The sequence below is a fragment of the Leptidea sinapis genome, chromosome 22 (assembly GCF_905404315.1).
Source record: "Leptidea sinapis chromosome 22, ilLepSina1.1, whole genome shotgun sequence".
Classification (NCBI taxonomy): Eukaryota; Metazoa; Arthropoda; class Insecta; order Lepidoptera; family Pieridae; genus Leptidea; species Leptidea sinapis.
The window spans coordinates 3,017,069-3,040,193 of NC_066286.1; the positions used below are offsets into that span (position 1 = coordinate 3,017,069).

At 34.7% G+C, this 23,125-nt stretch overlaps 1 protein-coding gene across 3 annotated transcripts in view; it reads left to right on the top strand.

The window, feature by feature from the left end:
• Positions 1–23,125, top strand: part of LOC126971001 (guanine nucleotide-binding protein G(s) subunit alpha) — an 82,179-nt gene continuing 59,054 nt past the window's right edge. For 2 of the 3 annotated variants that reach the window (XM_050817173.1, XM_050817171.1), the window contains exons 1-3: positions 1–139; positions 493–666; positions 21,257–21,380. In XM_050817173.1, coding sequence (XP_050673130.1) covers positions 21,276–21,380 — 105 coding nt within the window. In that variant the 5' untranslated portion in view covers positions 1–139; positions 493–666; positions 21,257–21,275. Of the gene's footprint in view, positions 176–492; positions 667–21,256; positions 21,381–23,125 lie in introns of all 3 variants that reach the window. The other variant, XM_050817172.1, reaches the window with a different exon arrangement.

Sequence of the window (23,125 nt, forward strand, 5' to 3'; positions counted from 1 at the left end):
ATTGCTGTCATCGACACAAAAATGTCTTTGTAGTTATCAGGGTGTAGGTCATTTTATTGTAAAAATACTGACTAATTCGTGACAATTTTTGTGTAGTCTTATAGTTAATTGAAGAGGATTAATTCCACCCGAAATAGGGGTGTGTATGAAGTGGTGCTCCACAACCCACGTATTTGTATGAAATAGCTATTTATAAATAATATTTTTTCTCATCATTTACTTATGTTCAGACATTAATAGTAACGTCTGGTCTAAAATTAACTTGTGAAAGTTTATAAATATTTCAGTATAAACACGGTGAAGTTGCTAAATGGCTCTAGTCATTTAATCATAAAAAGTATCACTGGTTGCCATTTTTTAAATGATAAATTCATGTTAGTGGTTTTGGTTGGGCGTGATCGAATAGGATAACCCAGTGTTTAGTAACCGCGCGATTTGCTGTTGTATTGTGTGCTGTGGTGTAGTGTGTTGTGAGTGATATGGTGTTTGCAGGTAGCAATGCAATTGGTGTCGTTTTGGTGGAGATAATAGAAGTGGCGAGGATGAGGTCACAGTGATTGGTTCCAACGGCACCACGGCTTCTACTGTGGCGGGCGGCGCGAGAGGAGAGGAGTCTCCCTCGCAGGCCAACCTAGATACCGTGGATAACACTACCCCCACCTGTTGGTAAGTACTCACATCATTTTGTCACAACATTCCTGTCTAAAACTGCAATATTGCATTTTTTTTTACTAAGTACATTACTATAAAATTTTTAAGTTAATTTTTTTAACTTGAATTATATGAATTTGTATTATATTCTTAATATACTGATTATATAGTCTTTTAACACTTCAGAAATGAACATATACTACAGGTAAATTTTAATAAGTTTAATAAATAAATGAAGAAAATAGGCAGACCAAGAAATCCTGTGACTTAAATGGGAACAAATCTGCAAATAAATACCAATAGAAGAGTAACTAAATGATAACTTTATCTATTTAAATAGAAAAGTAAGTAAGGGTCATACTATTTAAAAAAAACATGAAAAACCATGATTACATAAAAACATAGTCTGTTATAATCTACTGCAGAAATGTATGGTTCTAGTAAGATATTATATTAAGCATCAGTTGTTTCATAATTTACTAAAATACAGACTGTCAGTTAGTGGAAGTGGCCTTCATTCAATCATTATTCTATATTCATATACTAATTACATATTTAAATTTGTTGTTATTTTTAACTTCTTCATGCTTATTCAAGCTAAATTATGACTGGTATATAAATCCTGTATTTTGCCTAAGTTGCAAGTTTTGGTTTAGTATTTCAGTAAAAGTCTTCATGCACATTGTTTGTTATAATACTTAAGGAGTTTTTATTGTTTCATATGTTTTATGCTAGCTTAGGGATTTTTTTTTATGGAATAGGAGGACAAACTAGTGTACGGGTCACCTGTTGATAAGTGATCACCGCCACCCACAATCTCTTGCAACACCAGAGGAATCACAGGAGCGTTGCCGGCCTATAAGGAAGGTGTACACGCTTTTTTTGGAGGTACCCATGTCATATCATCCCGGAAACACCGCACAAGGAAGCTCATTCCACAGCTTTGTAGTATGTGGAAGAAAGCTCCTTGAAAACCGCATTGTGGAGGATCCACATCCAGATGGTGAGGATGATATCCTAACTTGTGGCGTGTCGTGTGAAGGTGGAATTCGGTAGCAGGAATCAGCAATATCAATGTAAGATGTCATAAGCGATAGAGTGGTTATCTTAAATTCAAATGCTACTTTTAAATTTCAATAATTTGATGTGTGGAAACCCCCACGGACATCATTAAGGGTGCTATTAACATCTATCTTATTTCAAACCTGTTTTAAGCCAGACAGAATGTGATGGATAAAATATATCACTAGATCAACTTGAATCACTAGATCAAGAAATACATTATTTTATATATAATATGATCAATAATTGTTTGCAGTACACATCCAATAATAGCTTGGATGCAAGGTTTTGATACTTGCACTTAACATAGGGATCTCAAATATTTTCTTAAAATAATATAGGCCCATGTTGTAGGCAGAAGAATTTTTAAATTGCTTAAGTAGTTATTGAGTTTATAGATGACATACAAACAAACCATAATCACTTGTGAAAGTTCTAGTCTAGAGTCCAAAATGCTGCCATTTCATTGGGTGCTTTGGTAGTCAGGAAGTAGAATAAATTAATTCTAAACTAAATTCTAAAGTTCTATGATATTGAAAAATTTTTTCTTTTCTTTTCTTTTTAAAGGGTTTTGTTTTTATGGTGATACTAATAGTGAATTAACTAAATATATACCCACTTTTTTAAGTGGCTGAAAATTAGCAAATCATACCCTTATAACTGGTGATCAGGATTGTCAAACGGCAAAGTTGTGATGATATTGAAAACTGATATTGATGGGGCAACCATTGTTTTGCCATATAAATCACTATTGGTTTTAGCATGATGATATACTGGGTAGCCGAGAAGTTGATGTCCAAAGCTAAAATTTGAATTTGGCTCATTTTATTGGCCAATGTTCTGGGAAGTTTTTAAAAATATGGACTTCCCCATTTTATTATTTTTTTTGATACCTTGAACATTTTCATGAATTTAGCTGGAGCAGTTATCTTGACGACTTTACGACTCAATTCTAAAGTAGTTCCACACTGTCTAAACTATTCATAGTTTCTTATGTGGTTATTGCAACTGTAGTTAATAATTATCAACAATAAAATTAACTAAAAGTGTTCAAAAGAATTAGAAAAAACTCCTAAACCACAATTAGGAGAAAAAATCAGATAAAAGGGGAAAAAAAATTATTATCTCCTAAACTACACAAAATCATAGAACATACATAGGGGTAATTCGGATACTCATCACCATGAGGCTTTCAAATTTTAGCTTTGGACATCAACTTCTAAGCCACCCTGTATAGCCTATACCCTAAAGCCTTCTAAAGCCTCAATAAATGGGCTATCTAATACTGAAAGATTTTTGCAAACAACTGGTTCGGCAATAATTCTGCCCAAAAAGCTGAAAATTATAATCACAAAAAAACAAATTATTCAATTGCGACATTTTAAATTTTGTATAAGTATATTGAAATCTGACAAAAGCTCTGGATACCAAGTTGTTCTATGATTATTCAGTCAGTGGGGTAATTATAATTAACCTGGGTGCCGACATAATAATAAAAGATAGATGAATAATAGAAGATAAACAACCTAAACCATCATATGTTGATCAGTTTACCTCAATTTTTCACATGAATTGATAACATAATATCATGATTGTCAAATCATCTTGTTCAATTCAGTTTAAAAACTGAAAAAGACAAATTGAAAACTGTGAAATTTATTTTTTATTATATAGGGTGAAAGTTATCTGTTTCACAACAAAGTATCTAAGCTTTCTCAACTGTGTGTTATTAGATTTTTTTTCCACTACAATTAAAGTCCACAAAAAATAGTTATACTTATCTAGACATCCATGTAAATAAGAATGGAATGGAATATGGTATATGCTAATAATAATTAACTAAGAATACATTACAATTTATTAACTAACTTAACATTCTACAATACATATTATTACTTAAAAAACTTATAATTAAGTAGGTACATTGTCATAAAATATTGTACTAGCTGAAATAGTTTATCGAGCAGCCATTCTCTAATCTGGAATTAATATTAAGAGTGGTTAAATTATGTTGCTCAATGGATGGCAACTCATTTACCACATGAGGTACTAGAGACATTTTTCATTGTGCATGATGAAGAGTCCTAGAATCTACAATTGTTTTGAGTCAGCATAAATTAAAACGATGATTAATCTTTGCAACTTTGTCATTATAAAATGTAACCCGAGCTTAACTTTTCAATATTTTATTTTCTATTTTGTATGATTTGCTAAGAATACTTATTGCAGATATATAATATTTTTTAAATTCTAAGCCAAAGGTATGACAGTACATTATTTGATTCAGATATGAGGAATACATAATATGAGTATAATTTGTTATGCCATATTGATCATTAAGAGTAAAATACCCTATTATGAATGTTGAACCATTTTTATCATTGCTTTCTTCTGACCCTGTCTTCTATGGAAGATATGCCACTATTTAGCCAATGTCATGTTTAAATAGACCAAGCTAAGAGTAGTTATTTGTTTACTTATTTTAACAGTAAAGATTGATCAAAATTTTATTTTCTTATTATACCCATATAAATATATACATGCTGTTACAGTATATAAAGGAAATGCACAGTTAAAATTACTAAAATTATTAAATATTAGTACTTAGTGATATTTGCAACTTAGTTCAAATCAAATATATTTTATTTCATAGGTACATAATATTACACCTCAAATATGTATTTTTTTTTCATACAGCTCATTTGGAAGGCAGATTTCCTTAGGAAAGAATGAGCAAGAAACTCTAAGGTTGGTCCTTTCAAAACAGATAAGGTATTACAAGTTCTTATTTTTAATCCAATTTACAAATATTTCAATCAGGGACAATATATGCAAAGTGATGCAACAAAATTACTCAAAAGTCCAAAACTGAATGTCTTACACAAGTAAGTAAAAAAAAAAGCTTTTGAGTACAGTAGATACATTAATCCACACATACCATAAATAAATAAAGTTAATCTTTAAACACCTTTAATGGAGTGTTTTTAAAGAGCATAAAATAACTAATTACAGTTAATATTTTAATATCATGTGTATCTATATCAAAAAGATAGAAATTTAGAGATCAAAAAGATAAAGATAAAGAATTTCATTTCTTTGACTCTCTATTTGTTTGACTTTAGACCTATTTTTTATATTATGTGAAGGGATCAAATCTATTTCCAGACCCTTCAAGTTTTAAAAAATTAAAATCATTTAAGCTGCATTTATTAGTATAAAACTTTGACCCCATAAACCACAAGAAAAAAAGTGGAACTCAATATCATTTGCTGTTGCTATAGAATAATAATAATCACATACCAGGCCATCTAATTGTTTTGATGTTCTGCTGTAAAAGATCTATGGCTGCACAAAAAGTTGTAAGTAAAGTAATAAATAGAATCACATCATATTGTGTAGCATTCAGTTTGGTTGGTATGCTATTAATTTTTTTAACAGTGAGAGGCTATGAGACTTAACAACTTATGTCTGAAAGTGATTAGTGCAAATGTGATGCCAGTGGGAGGCTCCTTTACACAGGATGCCGGCTAGATTACGGGCAGCACAACAGCTCCTATTTCTGCTCTGAATGAAGTGACAGGGCAAATGAGACTTAACATTGAATGTCTCAAGGTGACGAACACAGTTATTGTAGTGCTGCTCGGAATTGTTTAGGGGTGTCCTGAGTGGGCAGGACATATCAATTTCCATCAGCTGAATGTCCTGCTAGTCTTGACTCTTATTGTCTTAAAAAAAAATGGTTTTGGTTTCGGATTCCATTGAATCCTGAATGATACTGCATTGGGATGGGTAGTTTCATCACTTATCACCATTTGAAGTTGTTGTTTTGTCACTTATTGTCATAAGAAAGAACATTAATATTAATTGGTTGCAAACTAACATTCTTGCACATAATTATTATTTTAGTAATCTATTTTTAAACTCTCTGATAGTTGATACTAAATGGTGTTTATAAATACGTACAGTTGCTAATAGTGAAAATATCAAAATAAATAAGTTGTGATAAGATATAGCTTGGCAACAATCTTTATTAAATGTTGCATGAAGATATTGTGTAGAATTGCTTTGATGAATCATTGTTCGCTGTGTTTACTGATATATATAAATGTAACTTTATCTCACTTTTATTTTAATAAAATAATGAGCTCTTCTGGGCTAATAACCTATTGGAGTATTTGTGGTGAATGTATGTTTTCAAATACTGCCAACATCATTACGAATTTATACATTGTATATAACAAGTATACTAAATATTTTTAGTAATGTATGTAATATTAAAAAGTAAAATTTTGACTGTTGCATCTTAATCTTATATCTTTAAACGAGCAATTCTTGTCTATATATATATATATATATATATAATCTGAATCTCGGAAATGGCTCCAACGATTTTCATAAAATTAAGTATGCAGGGGATTTCGGGGGTGATAAATCGATCTAGCTAGGTTTCAATTTAAAAAAAATGGTTTTATCCATGTTTGAATGAGAAACAGCTACAATAACATTAGAATACAAAGGTAAATTTTGCCACTATATACAAGACTGTAATAGCTTAGATGGGACATTGGGTGATCCGGAAAGCAGAAGACCCCGGTTCGAATTCAGATGTTCTATTAGTTTTTTTTTGTTCAAGTTTTGTACATTCTTACAAATCCGAGCAAGGCTCGGTCGTCCGGATATTATATTCTTTATGTTCACAAGTACATTACAGAATTTGCTAGAAACTGTGAGAGTCATAATTTTAACATGAGGAATAAACATAAACTTGTTATGCCTACTACTTGGTTAAGTTGTGTTAGTCTTTTCTTGGGTTATCACCTAAGAAAAGCTATAAGCTTTAATATAAAATAATTGTTAAAAAATCTTTGTGTGGTGGAGGTAATTATAACATAAATGATTTTCTTAATTTTACGACAGATTGGAAATGGAGTTTAACAACTTAACACTGTCAGAGTATTTCATTATAAATGTTTATGCACGATATTACACGATATTAACCATATTTTTATGAAAAAAAAGGAGCACGCTGATTTTCTTACGCCCATTCTTATCAAGTCTGAGACACACTATTTTGAATGGATGGTAGGTAGTTTATGATGTTCGATAAGTTACATTTGATCCTACTGTGAGTGTTCATCTTCCCATAATTTCTGCCATCCTCACTTCTTAAAAAAAGGAAAAAAATTTTCTCGCCAGTACTTGAAGCTAAAAGAAAGGCTCAATCAGTGGCGCATTATTTATAATGTAACTAGCAGCGAAACCCGGCGTTGCTCGGGTTAAATTAAATCGCATGTTTCATTATTATTATCAGTTGCACGCATTTTGGAACTTCCCAGATCATTACAGAAATTTTTAGAATTTTCTAGACGGTTTCGCATCAACTTCACCAATTGTACACATTTTGGAACTTTCTAGATCATTCCAGAAAGTCTTAGAACTTTCTAGATCATTCCAGAAAGCATTAGAACTTTCTAGATTGATAACATCAGTTGCACACATTCTGGAACGAGATCCCGAGAGTTTTAGAAGTTTAAATTAGTTAGAGAAGGATAGATGTATATAATTTCACATTTTTGCCACCCACAACCACCCACTTCCACTCATCCCGACCAAACTCCCTCATGCACACCAGGGGACTATAATACCCCATGTATTTGCCATCTCAACGGGAATTTGATCGAAGTTGCGGATGAAAGAGAAAACCGTGGACATACGTACGAACATTAGCATTTTATATAATAAGCTCGTAGTACTTGTAAAAATCTTTATTCCTTATGACAAAACTTAAAGATTCATCGTTCATAAAAAAATTGATTTCAAATTTTATTTGAGCTAAAATTAAGTTTATATTTTACGTCCTGAGAAAGTTCGAAAGATATAAAAATTCTAATTAGTTATTCATTTATACAAAATATTCTTTCAATTTGATTTCTCAACGACGGGGCACCCATCGAAGGAAAAACGAAATTGTTGTTTTTTATTTCATTCCTAGCATTTTCATATTTATTCACCTTTTTAAACCTTCTCTGGACTTCCACAAATAATTCAAGACCAACAGTAGCCAAATTGGTCCAGCCGTTCTCGAGTTAAAACTCGAGACTAACGAACAGCAATTCATTTAGATATTAAGATTAAGACTGTAGGTACTCGGTACCCTACCATCAAATGAGCGCCGTGTTTCGCTCGTTGATGACAGTTTAAATCATCAGTGAACAGATCAATCACGGTTTACAAGGTGAGACAAATCGTTCCGGTTGCTCTAACTACAAATTCCGAATAGAGCGCGCAGCAAAAAACTCGCTTTTTGTGACGTTCTACCATCCGGGGTTGTCAGTTCTACATAACTAACAATTTCTTATGAGAATCCAGGCATCAAGCGAAATGTGTGGTCACATTATTTTAATTAACTAACTACTGTTTAAAGAGATGTATGTTATTATAGGGTGTTTGACAAAAACACCTAATAAAGTTGAAACATAGTGATTTTCATTATTATAACACTAGAAATAAGAGATTGCTTGTAACTTGAGCCTGGAGACTAGACAAATTAGACTTAACATCTTTTATGTCACAAAATGACGAGCGCAATTGTAATACAGCTCAGTTTTTGGGTTTTTCAAGAAAGACAGGGCGTATCAATTACTGTCAGCTGAACGCCCTACTCGTCTCGTCCTTTATTATCATAGGTATATAAAAAAACATAAATAAAAATTCGATATTATAATACTTAATTTAATTTGAGAGTCACAAATTGGGGTGCCCACTCCACATAATGATTTTTATGTAGTTTCAATTACCTAAAAAAGACTTACGAGACTGGTTTCAGAGTATGTGGTCTTGCCAAAATCGATTTAAATACAAAGACATCGATTCGAATCAATAAAATATGTCAATAGTACCTAATTTTATAATCATTTGTTAAATCGCAACACTCAAAGAAATTTATGGCTATATTTCCGTAGCCGCCATTTACAAAAAAAAAATATTATGTTTTATTTTATTTTAAATTGAATCCTTTTTCAAATCATTGATTACAGATGATGGATGACAAAAATTAAGCATATATGTAATATTCTAATATATAAAATTCTCGTGTCATGGTGTTAAATATTGAACTCCTCCGAAACGGCTTGACCGATTCTCATGAAATTTTGAGTGCGTATTGGGTAGGTCTGAAAATCGGAGAACATCTATTTTTCATCCCCCTAAATGTTAAGGGTCCACACGATTTTTTTTTTAATCGTTTTGACATTTTTATTTAAATTTGTTTGATTATGAGTCAGCATTAAAAAATACATACAACTTGAAATTTTCACCCATCTACGATCAACAGTTACTTTTGTATCGCGATTTTAATATCGGCAATACAACGTTTGCTGGGTCAGCTAGTATCACTATATATATATATATTAATTTCATTTTGACGCATGAGAAAAACCTATGCGGCGCAGACGTACCTATAGGGTTTTAATTATGGCCCTTTAATTTTACAGTCGCTTTACGAAATTTAAATAATAATAATAATAAAATTGACACACTTTTACACAAATTATCTTGCCCCAAACTAGGCACAGCCTGTACTATGGGTACAAGACAACGATATATTTAATACAATATACATACTTAAATACATATAAACATCCATGACTCGGAAACAAACATCTATATTCATCATATAAATGATTGCACCTAACGGGATTCGAACCCGGGACCTCTAGCTTAGTAGTAAGGGTCACTAACCATTCGGCTATATGGGTCGTCATATAGCCGAATGGTTATATGACGACCATATTATATAAATGAACTTTCACATAGGATTGACTTGTTTGCTTGCTCACTGAACGAGTTTAAAATCGGGGGTGGTACAGTAGGTATAGATTGTTTGTAGTAGCCCTAATATGTATGTTTATATTAATTTAAATACCTAAATTTAAGTCAAGCATCTATCGCAATAGGTCACTCTGTAAGGTTAATGTATAATTAATCCCATAAATAGGGGTGTCACTTTCAAATAACAAATTGTTTAGAATCAAAAATATGTAAAATATGTATTTTATGTTTTTTGCTTTATTTATTTACTTACAAGTATTAAACTATGCTAACTAAATTTATATTATATTATGCTGAGATGGTTTGGACATGTCGAGAGAATGAATGAAGAACGATTGACGAAGAAAGTGTATAAGGCCAGTGTGAATGAAAGTGTTGGAAGGGGTAGACCTAGGCGGACGTTTCAAGATCAAATCAGGGACGTCTTGAAAAAAGGCCAGGTCAAGAGTACCTTAAACCGGAGAGCACGTATGAAAGGAATAATGAAAGTAGACGAAGAGAAACAATTAGTGTGTAAGGATCGTAGCAAGTGGAAAGAAGTCGTCTCTGCCTACCCCTACGGGAAAGAGGCATGATTCTATGTATGTATGTATATATGTAAGTATTAAACTTTGGGTTTGTGCGAAGGGTATAGGAATAGTCAAACTATCGGAACTAAACTCGCATCTAACTGATCGCTAACACGCTTCTTATATTCAGCTCTAATTGCTTTTCGTACATCGACGGCGGTGAGACAAGTGCATGTAGCGTGGCTGGGCTTAGCTAGTTTCATACGAAACCCTTTGGCTCGTCAAACTCTCACTTGGTACAATTTTTACTGTCATCAAAGCCAAGTGTCGAAGGCGGAATATTTCTTTTGTTGTTGCAAACGTTTCGGTAAAAAGCAAGGTCTCAAGGGACTGGCGCTGGATTGGGCATCATTTATTATTTACTGGCGTTATGATTGCGTTTGTAAGTTTAATATCAAGCTTACTGACATGGATATTATCGGTCAATGATCTCGTCTCATCATCTGATACTGCTGCTTCAGGAGTACAGTAATATCTACCGTTCAGAGTTACTTAGCATGATTGGACTAGTGGCGCATGCCTTCCCATTCCGTAATCCTAGTCTTTTGCATATTCCTATTGCGGGTGTTACCAGGGGCGTGCATATCTTATAGGCAATGAGGCAGTGCTTACCTCGTTATCCTTAGATACTAAATACCTACTCTAAGCAATCTCTATAACATATTTCAAAACTCAATTACGACTAGTTAGATCTGCAGTGCCTACCTTGCTAGAAAACCGATACACGCCCCTGGGTGTTAGTATCGTGTAAATTGCTTTATTACTAGGTACTGCAGCCGTAACAACTTGTTAAATGAAGTAGACCTAGATATATTTTTTCTGGATCTAGGACCAAACTAAAGAGAACGTTCACTAATAAGTTTCATTGTTTCACAAACTAGTCGCAATCGCTCCTATCGCATAATCGGAAATGTAAGACGCGCCGGTGGAATCGTATTTATTTTTTGTGTTAATACCAACTCTTAAAGGTTGTCAGTTGAAGCCACAGTAGGGGCAAATTCACAGACTAAAAATAAAGTTCTTTAACACATCGTTGATGCGAGATTGGCAGGCAAGGAACGGGCAGTGATATCGCTCAAATGACGAGGATATAATAATCCGGTTTAGGGAAACCAGCTCCATAAAACAACTAGCACAGGTGTGAAAATTGCAGCAATTTAAAACTAATTTCGAAATCCGAGTGCAGGAACTGAAAATTGTTGTCAATCCTCGAACGACGTATTTTTTTTTATGAAAATAAGGGACGACACGATCAAGACCTTCAGCTCATGGTAACTGATATGCCTTGCCGATTACAATGCAATGCCCCTCAGGATTCTTGAAAAACCCAAAATTCTGAGCAGCACTACAATTGCGCTCGTCAACCTTGAGACATAAGATGTTAAGTCTCATTTGCCCACTTGTTTCACGCGCGCCCTTCAGACCGAAACACAAATAGACGCCGTTATGGTAACCATAATCTACCGGCATCCTGTGCAAGAGCCACTGGTAGGTAGTATCTAGAGTTGCTATGACGGTCTCTTTAAGTTAGAAGTAAACAGCTTGTTGCATCTTGACTGTTGTCGTGGTACGGAACATGTAGGTGCACTGTCTGTGGAGCGCCTCAGTCGTATCGATTTGGAGAAACAGCAGTTGGAAGATGATTCCTGTGCGTGAGCTGTGCCCTGAATATTGACGTGGTGCGGGGGAAATATCGCATTTTACGAGATCTTCTGTGGTGGCTGGTTAGATTTTGCTACTGAACAAATCCTTTGAATTGTTACTAAGTAAGACACTATACGTTCACAAGGTCGTCACCTTTTTGCTCGGGGATCTTCATTATTATAACACTAGAAATAAGGGATTATTTGTAACTAATTCTAGTCGGCATCATAAAATACATAATAGCTTTAAGGGTAAATGTATACACTTTTATATTATAGTATATAATTTCCAGCCACTGTTCAAGCATTATATATAAATAATTTTAAAAGTTTTATAAAAAAATGGCTCTGTCTTAAATCCTACTACTCCACAGCTGAAAATCTAAGTGATCGGACAGCATGGGACTAGATTATGATTATTTTATAGCAATAGCAATGAGAGTACAATATTGTATATTTTATTAAAAAGAGCGCAAGAAAAGAATGCTGGGAGAGTTTCTTGCGCCCCTTCTTCTCTCTCAAAGCGCTACTTGTTTCCAAAGTGTCTAGTATATTAGAAATGACATCAAAAAGTATTCCAAAGGAATCAATTTTGAGAAAATAAATGCCTTTTACGCCTTTATACAGCGTGGTTCTACAAAGGCAACATTAAATAAACACACGGCTAAGCTACTTAACCTCAATTAAAAAAAAAGTTCATAAATAAAATACATAATTTACCTTAAATAAATAAATTTTCCTTTATAAGTTATCTAGTCACCGCTCGCTACCGTATCCTTACGGCCGTTTCCAATATACTATCTACAGATAAGATATAAATTACTACCTTCTACTGTCAGTTATTAGCTGTGAATAATCTGAAGCTGTCCCAATATACCCGATAAGTCATGCTTATCGCCTTATATTGGGACGCGTGAATTGAAATTTCCGTACAAACTTCTATCGAAGGTAAGCTTATACGAGGGCGGCACTGAAAATTTCGGGAATCAAGGAAGTGACACAACATTACTATTTAAAAATGTATTTATTGCTTTTCGAAGTATTCTCCGCGAAATTTGACATATTTTTCCATACGATGGAACCAATCATTGAAGCAACCATTCCATTCGTAAGTTGGGGTCTCCAAAATGGCCGTTTTGTAGGCGTCCACAGCTTCTTCAGGTGATGAAAATCTCTGACCACGCAATTTATTCTTTATTTTAGGGAAAGTATAGAAATCATTAGGGCTTAGAAATCGGGGCTGTACGGCGGATGGTCTAATAATTCTATGTTTTCTTGCTCTAAAAACTCTTTTGTTATGTGCGCGGTGTGAGAACTCGCATTGTCGTAATGGAGGATGATGCGGCGGTTGCAGTTCTCTTTACGGAGTTCAGAAACGACCTGTGGCAAACAAATGCTAGCATACCATTCTGCATTAACCATTCCTTGTCCCTCAAGAGGAATAGTCGCAACATGGCCGGTTTTGGAGACAAACGTGGCCACCATTTTTTTTGCAACACTCCGTGAACGCTCAATTTTTGTTGACTTTAACTCATTTTCGAACACCCAAACTCGTGACTGGTTTTTTGTTTCGGGTTCGTACGCGTATATCCAGGATTCATCACCTGATACGATGTTGTATACAGTATTTGAGGATCCTGCGTGGAATCTTTCGAGAGTTCTGACGCACCAAGTAACGCGAGCCGCTTTTTGCTCTTCACAGAGCAAATGCGGTATACATCGGGAAAACAACTTTTTTTACACCTAATTGTTCATGTAAGATTATTTGTATTTGACTCATGTCAATGTCTAAAGTTGCCTGAATTTCGCGGTATGTCCCATGTCGATCTTCCTCAATCAGCTTACGCACAGCATCAATGTTTTCATTGGTGACTGCAGTTTTTGGACGACCTTGACGGGGATCATCACTGAGCTTGACACGTCCACGTTGAAATTCAGCAAACCAGCGATAAATTGTGGTTTTGGATGGGGCTTCATCACTCTAGAATTTTCTCGAGTCAATTCCATTTTCTCAACGACTACACAAGTTTGATAAGACCTTGTGACAAGACCGAGAATCTTTTTTTAAATAAATAAATGGTATTCAATTTTTAAAACCCAGGAGTTTTCAATTAAAAAGATTTTAATATGACAGGAACAGTGGAAATATTCCATTCCCGATACTTTTAGTGCAGCCCTCGTACATCGTCCATTGACAGACAGCGTGTATGGATAAGGTGAGTTACCGTCGATAAGTTTATTGGGACAGAAAAGTCAACGATAGTTACGATTTTTATCCCAAGTAAGAGATAGACTGAATATTGGGAACGGTCATTAGTGGCTAGTTGTGCGACCACGTAAGGGTGATTCAAATGTTGTTTCTAAATTTATATTATTTGTTTATTTGAAAATTTACTTTAAGTTTTATTTTTTATGACTACAGTACAGAAGCTCTACTCTTGTGTTTATATTAGTGTGGCCGCTGTCATACAGGGCGTCCCAAAGTTTTGGGACATGGAGGGAAAGTACCTTAAATATCGTATATAGCAGCGGACTCATTAGAAGATTGGCGATTTGCGTAAGATAAGAGGGATTACATTTTGAGAATTTAATTAATTAATTTACAAAAAAATGCCCACTTAACTGACTACTTTCTTTTAAAATACTATGTTACTTAAGAAGAGTCATTAGTTTTTGGCCATTCTTTCGATTGGCATCATAAAAGTAGGGGTGTTTTTTTTTACATTTAAGTCGGTTAGAATTCGCAGGCGATGCCAGTAATTTTTAGAAAATCTTTGAATGCAGAATTACTGACTTTTAAAAATAACATAAGGTCTTCTTTCAGTAAAATACCCTATCTACGATATTTTTAGGTACGGTTCCTTCATGTCCCATAACCTTGGGACCTGTACATATATACCTGTTAACGATAGTTCTTTGCTGCGTATCCTTAAGCGTATATTATATTGCGTATTGCCAAAGTTTATGTGCAAGACAATTCTACAAACTATTTCTCTAACAAGAATGTGGAGAGCTACTAGAAATGAGGCCGTGGAATGCGTTCTGCGTTTTCCCGTTAATTTCTTTGGTAAATTGTTTTGCTCACATGCGTACTGAGGTCGTTAGCAGCGGACATTTTGTATGTAAATCATTATAATGTATACAAAGTATATAATATAATACACTTAATTGCTCTTACAAATAAACTTGGTATAAAGATATTCTCGAGAATAAACGAAGAATATGCAAAATGATGATAATCTTAATATATATAAATCTCGTGTCACAATGTTTGTCCTCAATGGACTCCTAAACAAATGAACGGATTTCAATGGGGATTACTTCATGGAGTGCAGTTTAGTCCAACTTAAGAGATAGGATAGTTTTTATTTCGATTTGGGACCCATAATTATTTTTATTTCTAATATTTGTTTTGTTTGGACATATTTTCTGTGAGAGTATTTTTGACGCGCGGTTTGACAGTTCTGCTGTGAAACAATTTCATTATAACAACAAGGAGCATATTATTATGTTACAATGAAAAATTATTGACAAATTCATCAAAATCGGTATTTTATTTATTATGTACAGAACAACGTCTGTCTGGTCAGCTAGTAATATATATAATATTAACACACTTTTACACAAATTATCTTGCCCCAAACTAGGCATAAGCCTGTACTATGGGTACAAGACAACGATATAATATTTAATACAATATACTTACTTAAACATACATAAAACATCCATGACTCGAAAACAAATATCCACATTCATCAAATAAATGATTGCACCTACCGGGATTCGAACCCGGGACCTCTAGCTTAGTAGTCAGGGTCACTAACCATTCGCTGATAACATTGTCAATACAATGACAATTCTGAAGTTTTCCGAATGTCAAACCTAAGACCTTCCTAACCAAGAATAAGTAAAATGTCTATTTGTAAACATTTTGCATATTATTGGTTTATTCTCAAGTATAACTTTATACCAAGTTAATTTGTAAGGAGTTTATATGAAAATGGAACTGCAATTTGAAAGAGGTATTAATGTCCATATATCCGTAAATTGAAGTTTCTGCTAGCCAATAAAGTGCTATACCAATAACAGTTGTGAATGGTTGCTTGGTTTTTACCAGAAAACCAATTTTGGCCTATCTGTTTGTTTCCATATTGCAAAATGACTCAGGCTTCTTTTGATGTAGTTATTATTGGGGTCTGCGTTTATATTTTATAGTATAAATAATCAAACATATTTCTATTAAGTTTTTTGCCGAATATGGAAAGCTCCATCTAATAATATTATGACTTCATTGTCAGTACATTTATTAAAAATTTAATATACGTTCTCAAAAATCGTCACCTTTTTCCTCTTAGTAGTGATTTTTATAACACTAGAAATAAGCTTTTAACTAACTAATTCTAGTAGCCTTCATAAGATATATAATTGCTTTAAGGGTAAATGTATACACTTTTATAATAAAGTCCCAGCCACTGTTCAGGAATTATCTATAAATAAATTTAAATGCTTTATTAAAAAATGGCTTTGTCGTAAATCCTACTACTCCACAGCTGAATATCTAAGTGATCGTGACACACTGGGACTAGATTATGATTATTTTATTGCAATAGCAATCACAGTACAATATTGTATATTTTATTATAGAGAGCGCAAATAAATGTCGGGAGAGTTTCTTGCACCGCTTCTTCTCTCTCAGAGCGCCATTTGTTTCCGAAGTGGTAGTAGTAGTAGCACTAGAAATGACATCGAAAAGAATCTAAAGAAATAAATTATGAGAAAATAAATGCCTTTTATGACTAGCTCTTTATTCCAAACAAAAATGTATACTGCGACCTCTTTAGGTATAAACTATGAAGTGCGGTTTTGACTAGCGGTAGGAGTTTTGTCGATAAGTTTGATTGCCCTTTCAGCAGGAAAATAATCTCATAGGAAATCAGAAATTATGCGCGGATGAATTCGCGGGCAGCTGCTATTTAATAGAAAGTTAATAAAGTTTTACGAAACAAAGATTTTTATTAGTACTACGTGCTTTGTCATGTGTGTACGTGGGCGAAGTCGCGGGTATCAACTAGTTATTATAAGATAAATGATTTTCTTAACCACAGATTAGGAATGGAGCGAACGCGCTCAGGCTCTATAATTATAATTTTTTATTTTACTTATGTTACATTGTAATACATATTTTTTTTATAAAAAAGCCCGCTTAGTCTCCTGCACCCGTTCTTAAGTTTGAGACACTTTTTAGAATGGCACACTGTTTTTGACGTTCAAAAAGTGATGCCAAATGCATTTTGAATTTTAATAACGATTCGGGGATAGCAACTAGCACGCACATCACTTATCGGACGTTACATGAACATAATGATAGTATTTACATATTTGATGCGTTACCGGGCACAACAATCGCTCGTTGGACATAATATAGCGTAGGAGCTAGTATCGGAATGCGCGACTCATTTTGGATTTTATGACAATAAGGGACATAGCGAGCAGGATGTTCAGCCGATGGTTATTGATACGCCCTGCCCATTACAATGCAGTTCCGCTCGGGATTCTTGAAAACCCAAAAACTGAGCGGCACTGCAATTGCGTCCGTCACCTTGTGACATAAGATGTTAAGTATTTCACTAGCTATGGCGCCCTTCAGACTGAAACACAATAATGCTTATACATTACTGCTTCACGGCAGAAAAAGGAGCCGTTGTTGGTACCCATAATATAGCCGACAATAACGGCGTAAGTAACGAATAAATAAATAGAAAGAATGCGTAGAGTGGTGAGTGATACACGTTACGTAAATATTTTGCTGATATTCGTTCGCCATGTTTCTTGTCACATTCTACAACCAGATAGGGAATTGTAGTCGTCTTTAAACTTTGAACTAAAGTAGCTATCAAAGATATACTCGCTTAGCAATTATCATTTAGCAGTCGGAAACACTTCTAGCATTTTCGACACTCTCTTAACTATCATCTCTTGCGACGGAACAAGTGCCGTAAAATTATCTTTTGATTTACTGTGAAAAAAATGGCTTAGAAATAAAGCGTCGTGACACTTATTGTTCTTTCCTTCCTTTATTCTTTCTTCTTAAATTTCTCATAATAAAAAATTCGTACAAACTTTTTAATTTGTTTTTAGTTTAAAAAAAGTGAAGAAAAAATTAACCACATTCAACTATTAGAACGGACTAGATTCCTAAGTTGAATAATGCCAGCGACGTCACTTTATCAGAGTAAAATTGCAAAATAAAACAAAACATACAATCATATTATATAGATTAAATATTAATCCTATATGTATAGCAATATCCCTATAGTAGTCAAAAATTCTTGATGATTCGTTTGAATTCTAATCTTGTTTTATAGACCTGAGGGCCTACCATCAACTTTTAATAAGCGATGCGAATCCGATGCAGTTCAGTTTAGCTACCTAAACTGAATCACTAAAATTAGTACCATGAAGTGCCTTTTACTGAATGGCGTTTGGATCGCTTATGAAGAATGAACGAAATAGAATGCGTTTGGAAACCTAAAATGATATGATTTAAGCGGTTTTTTTGCGTAGAAAATACTAAAAATACATTTTAAAATTGCGCAATTGCGTCAAATTATAAACCATTAAGCCCTTTTGAATACTTATTAAATAATAGTAATATAAATAAATATAGTTCTTTGAATTACAAATTAAATGTTTGCCTTTGGTTTTTGTAAAAATAACGAGTTATGAACGCACCTCCATTTATGTTTGATTTGACAGGACCACAGAGTACATTTTTTTTAATTCGTTTCTGCGAACAGGCTATAGCCCGGGCCCTTACTGCCTCGTCTTTAGTATTTTCATTTTTGGTATTTATTTTACAAAAAAGACCAATAAAGTATTCTCATCTCATCTTTAATCAATTAAAATTTTATTTTCTATTATTTCACTATTTTTTAAAAGTTATTAACAATACAATTCACTTTCCTCTAAGGAAGTAGCAACTTTTTTCGAATAGGTCACTTTGACAAATAAGCTATCCAGTTTATGTTGAAATAACACCTCATGGTACGAATGAATGAACGAAATAAATCAGTTTGCGATTCAGTTGAATACATTTTTGACATTTAATTGACATCATTGCGATTTAATCAGTTGATTTGACGTCAACCTAAATTAGATAGCTCTAATCACGTCGTGGTACGAAATAGCAATGCAGTTCATTTTAGGTTGTCAATTGAATCGCAATAAGAGTTCATGGTAGGCCCGCTGTATACAAAGTGTGATGCGGGACCCCTTTTAGAAGTTGTTTTATATCGTTCGATATTCGACGACTTGCATTTATTGTATGTTGTATTATGTATTAAATAAAATGTGTATTCATTGATTGCTTATGTACAAAAAATGGAATTACAATTTTTGGTGATCGAACATCCTCACAATCCTTCGTTTGTTTTTAGCAAGATTGGTGTGCGTGGCTCTTAGACTGTACATATTCAGACAAAACAAACGAGCCTTATAGCCTAAACACATGGTCAGGTTTGGCACGGCCGGAACATACGACGGTCTGGTGGGCGCTTTGCACCAATTGGTCCGGCGCCTTACTCGGTACGGTCCGGACGGTAATAATCATAATTTTGTGCGATGATGCGACAATGTGACATAACATCAAATATGGTCCGGTACCCGACTGCGGCCGATGGTTCCGCCGTACCGAATCCGATCATGTGTTTAGGCTATAATGCAATGCTTCCAATTCGATTGTCTGAGGTCGTCCGCGGGACGTCATCTACTCTTTGGTATGCCTGGCGCGTTGAGAGCCCGTGAAAATAAGTTGTGTACAATACGCGCGTGATTGGAATGTGATGGGACCGATTATATTATTATAATAAAGATACATTACTCATACTTACGAAAAAAGTGTTAACAAATTGTAATGATGTAAAAAGGTCAAATCCTCGTTCCACCCGATTACCGGGTAGTCTGTCAAAGACTAACATAGTACCTGACTTCTTCTTCTTCTTCGAGAACCAGAGGGCGACCTTCCTCGCCCTCTGGTTCTCCTCCTTAGCTCTGCACGACAAGTCGTTCGATGGACTCACTCTCGCGCCGGGTGACGTGTCAGAAGAAATAAGTATGCGACTCTGTACTAACACCGAAAGAATACTTATAAAATTATGATCAAAATCGGCCGCTACTGTTCCGTGCCAAAAGTAACTGGGTGGAATCCTATCGTAAATCAAATTTTAAGGAAAATATTTAATAAAATATATATTGGTATACATAAAAAAGTAATGTGCGTTCATATGTAGTTCTAAAAATCTTAATTTGCATCAAACTTTGTAAATATAATTATAATTATGTATTTAAGTATCATCATCATTTCAGCCAGAAGACGTCCACTGCTGGACAAAGGCCTCCCCCAAAGATCTCCATAATGATCGGTCCTGCACTGCCCTCATCCAACGTATTGCGGCGATCTTGACCAGATCGTCGGTCTATCTTGTGGTGGGTCACCAACACTACGTCTTCCGGTACGTGGTCGAAATTCGAGGACTTTACTGCCCCAACGGCTATGCCCTGGCCACTGCCACTTCAGTTTCGCAACCATCTATTGGTGTATTTAGGTCTATACCTAAGTCCTATGACTTACAAATTATTTATAAGCATGTCGTACATGTTTTGCCTACTTAACCGTTTATTAGGATGCAACTTAATAATATTCTAATATCAATAAAAATATGAAAATTAATAATTTTTACTATAGTTTAATATACTTAATTAAACTGTAGGGTTATTCATTTTTTCTAAAAACCGATTGTAGGTATCTAAAGGGAGAGTAGCTGAACACAAAATAGATTAAAAAAAACTTCACTCTCAACTTTACACTCAGAACTACTGAACTGACTCTTTTGAAACTTTCACTAATGCCTTCAGCGTAGCCTGGACCAACTTTAAGGCTGTATTTGATCAAAACATGTGGTCGTCAAAATATCTCCCAGCAGCGTTGTATATACTTCCGTATAAATTAAATTGTTCAGGTAAATTTAAAACAGGAATTCAAATTAATACCTTATTTCGTGGCAGTTAATGTTCAAAGTATATTGTATAGGTATTAGAAGCTCGGACACGAACACGAGGCAAGAACATTGTCATTTTGTTTAGTAATTAGTAGTTTTGTAATTATTTAGCAAAATGATTAAAAACGTCAAGTTAGTTACACAAACTTGATATATCCCTTATATTTACCTGAAAAACAACAATCCATCCTTTTTAAGTTATTAGACTGTTATTTAGAGAGTTTTTCATTGAACAATTTGTCATTGCGGGGCGTTGTATTCAAAGCGCGGTCGAAACACAACAATCAGTCAAATGCAGCTAAAATCTACATTTCCAGTCTAAACGAGACACGGACATAAGTTCTGGGTACTTGTAATAGTCGAACTTGGTACTTAGTGTCTTGTCAAATTTGGAGAATGTCGAAATTCAATATGCTCCTATAAAATGTGTGGTGTTTGCTTTCAGGTGGACTGCGTGGTCAGCAATGGGCTGCTTCGGGTCTCCAGGTGCCAAGAGTGGCGAGGATGACGCCAAGTCCCAGAAGCGGCGGAGTGACGCCATCACTCGCCAACTCCAGAAGGATAAACAGGTGCCCGATCAGAGCTTTTTTTTATGGAAAAGCAGGACAAACGAGCGTACGGGTCACCTTCTGTTAAGTGATCACTACAGCCCACATAATCTTGCAACACCAAAGTAATCACAAGGCGTTGCCGGCCTTTAAGGAAGGTGAAGGTACCCATGTCGTATAGTTCCAGAAACACCGCACAAGGAAGTTCATTCCACACTTTGTAGAACGTGGAAGAAAGCTCCTTGAAAACCGCACTGTGGAGGACCGCCACACTTCCAGATGTTGGGGATGATATCCTAACTTGTGACGTGTCGTGTAAAGGTGGAATTTGGCAGCAGGAATCAGGTGAAACAGCTCTAGCGTCAACTGTATCTGGACAAAATTTAATTAGAAAAATCCTTAGATCAAACTTTAGTTAAGCCAGTTGCGAAGCATACGGGAGTCGTTTGGCGGCAAATTTTTTTATTTGCCATTTTGGAAGCCATGTAACTGCAGTATAAATTTCAGCTGTTTAAATATTGCGACTTATAAGACGGACGGACAGAGTAGTAGTAGGTTTCCATTCATGTGCAAAGCATTTTTTTTTAATGAAAATAGGGGAAGAGACGAGCAGAACGTTTAGCTGATGGTAATTGATACACCCTGCCCATTATAATGCAGTGCCACTCAGGATTCTTGAAAAACCAAAAAATTCTGAGCGGCACTTCAATTGCCCTCGTCATCTTGAGACGTAAGATGTCAAGTCTCATTTGCTCTATAATTAAACTAGCTACGGCGCCCTTCAGACCGAAACAGTAATGTTTACACATTACTGCTTCACGGCAGAAATAGGCATATTACATTACTTAGTTTTTGAGTAATAAAACCTACTTTCATAACTGGACTAGATTTATTTTTCACCAGTATGGCTGGTGCGTTTTATAACAAGAAAACAATACGAACGCGACATCTCACTGGGAGAGGACAGATCCTCCCCCCTTGTGGTATTTCATAATTTTTCCAAAACTCCACCGTTTGGAGCTCCAGGGACAATGAGCAATTCCTTATTGTCACGACCATAAGACAGTGGATCCAGGATATATTAACACGTGTAAACAAATTGCCCACCTGTGGGTTGAAATTAATAACAAAAAATTATTGTGTGGTTTTAAACACGATGCAAGTGATACTTTTTTTCACAAAAAAAAATGCTTTAGTTATTGAAAAAATAAAACTTATATATACCTTTGTCTGGTGTGAGGTTCGAACCCATTTCCTCTCGGTAACCAGTGCTTATATTAGACTAGTCGGCCAACCTGACTTGAAAGCAGGAATTGAAATTAATTATTAGACTTATCTTAACTACTCCTAAGCTGGCGGTAATGCGACATGCAAAAGATGGACGAAAAAAATAGGAGGCAATGTAATAAAAGTTTCAGTTCGGACGCATATCCAGAAAATATGTTTTCCTCAATTTTATAAATACAGAATCGTCATTCTTAGTTTGGACAACATGGATAATTTTAGAACGACAGCTTTTTCGGTTCCCTAATTAGCATTACTATAGAAATGCCAAAAATAAACTGTAACAAAGGACATCCCGGAAATTGAAAATATATTAACCTAACCACGTGGCCTAACCATTGAACACTAATACATAAATTACCTAAATATGATTTATCTTTTATATTGAACCGGTACTCTTGAGCGGTGTCATTTAGCGCGCAGTAAGTAGAAAATATAGAGTCTTAAAATGCCTCTATCATAACCATAATGCAATTAGGTGA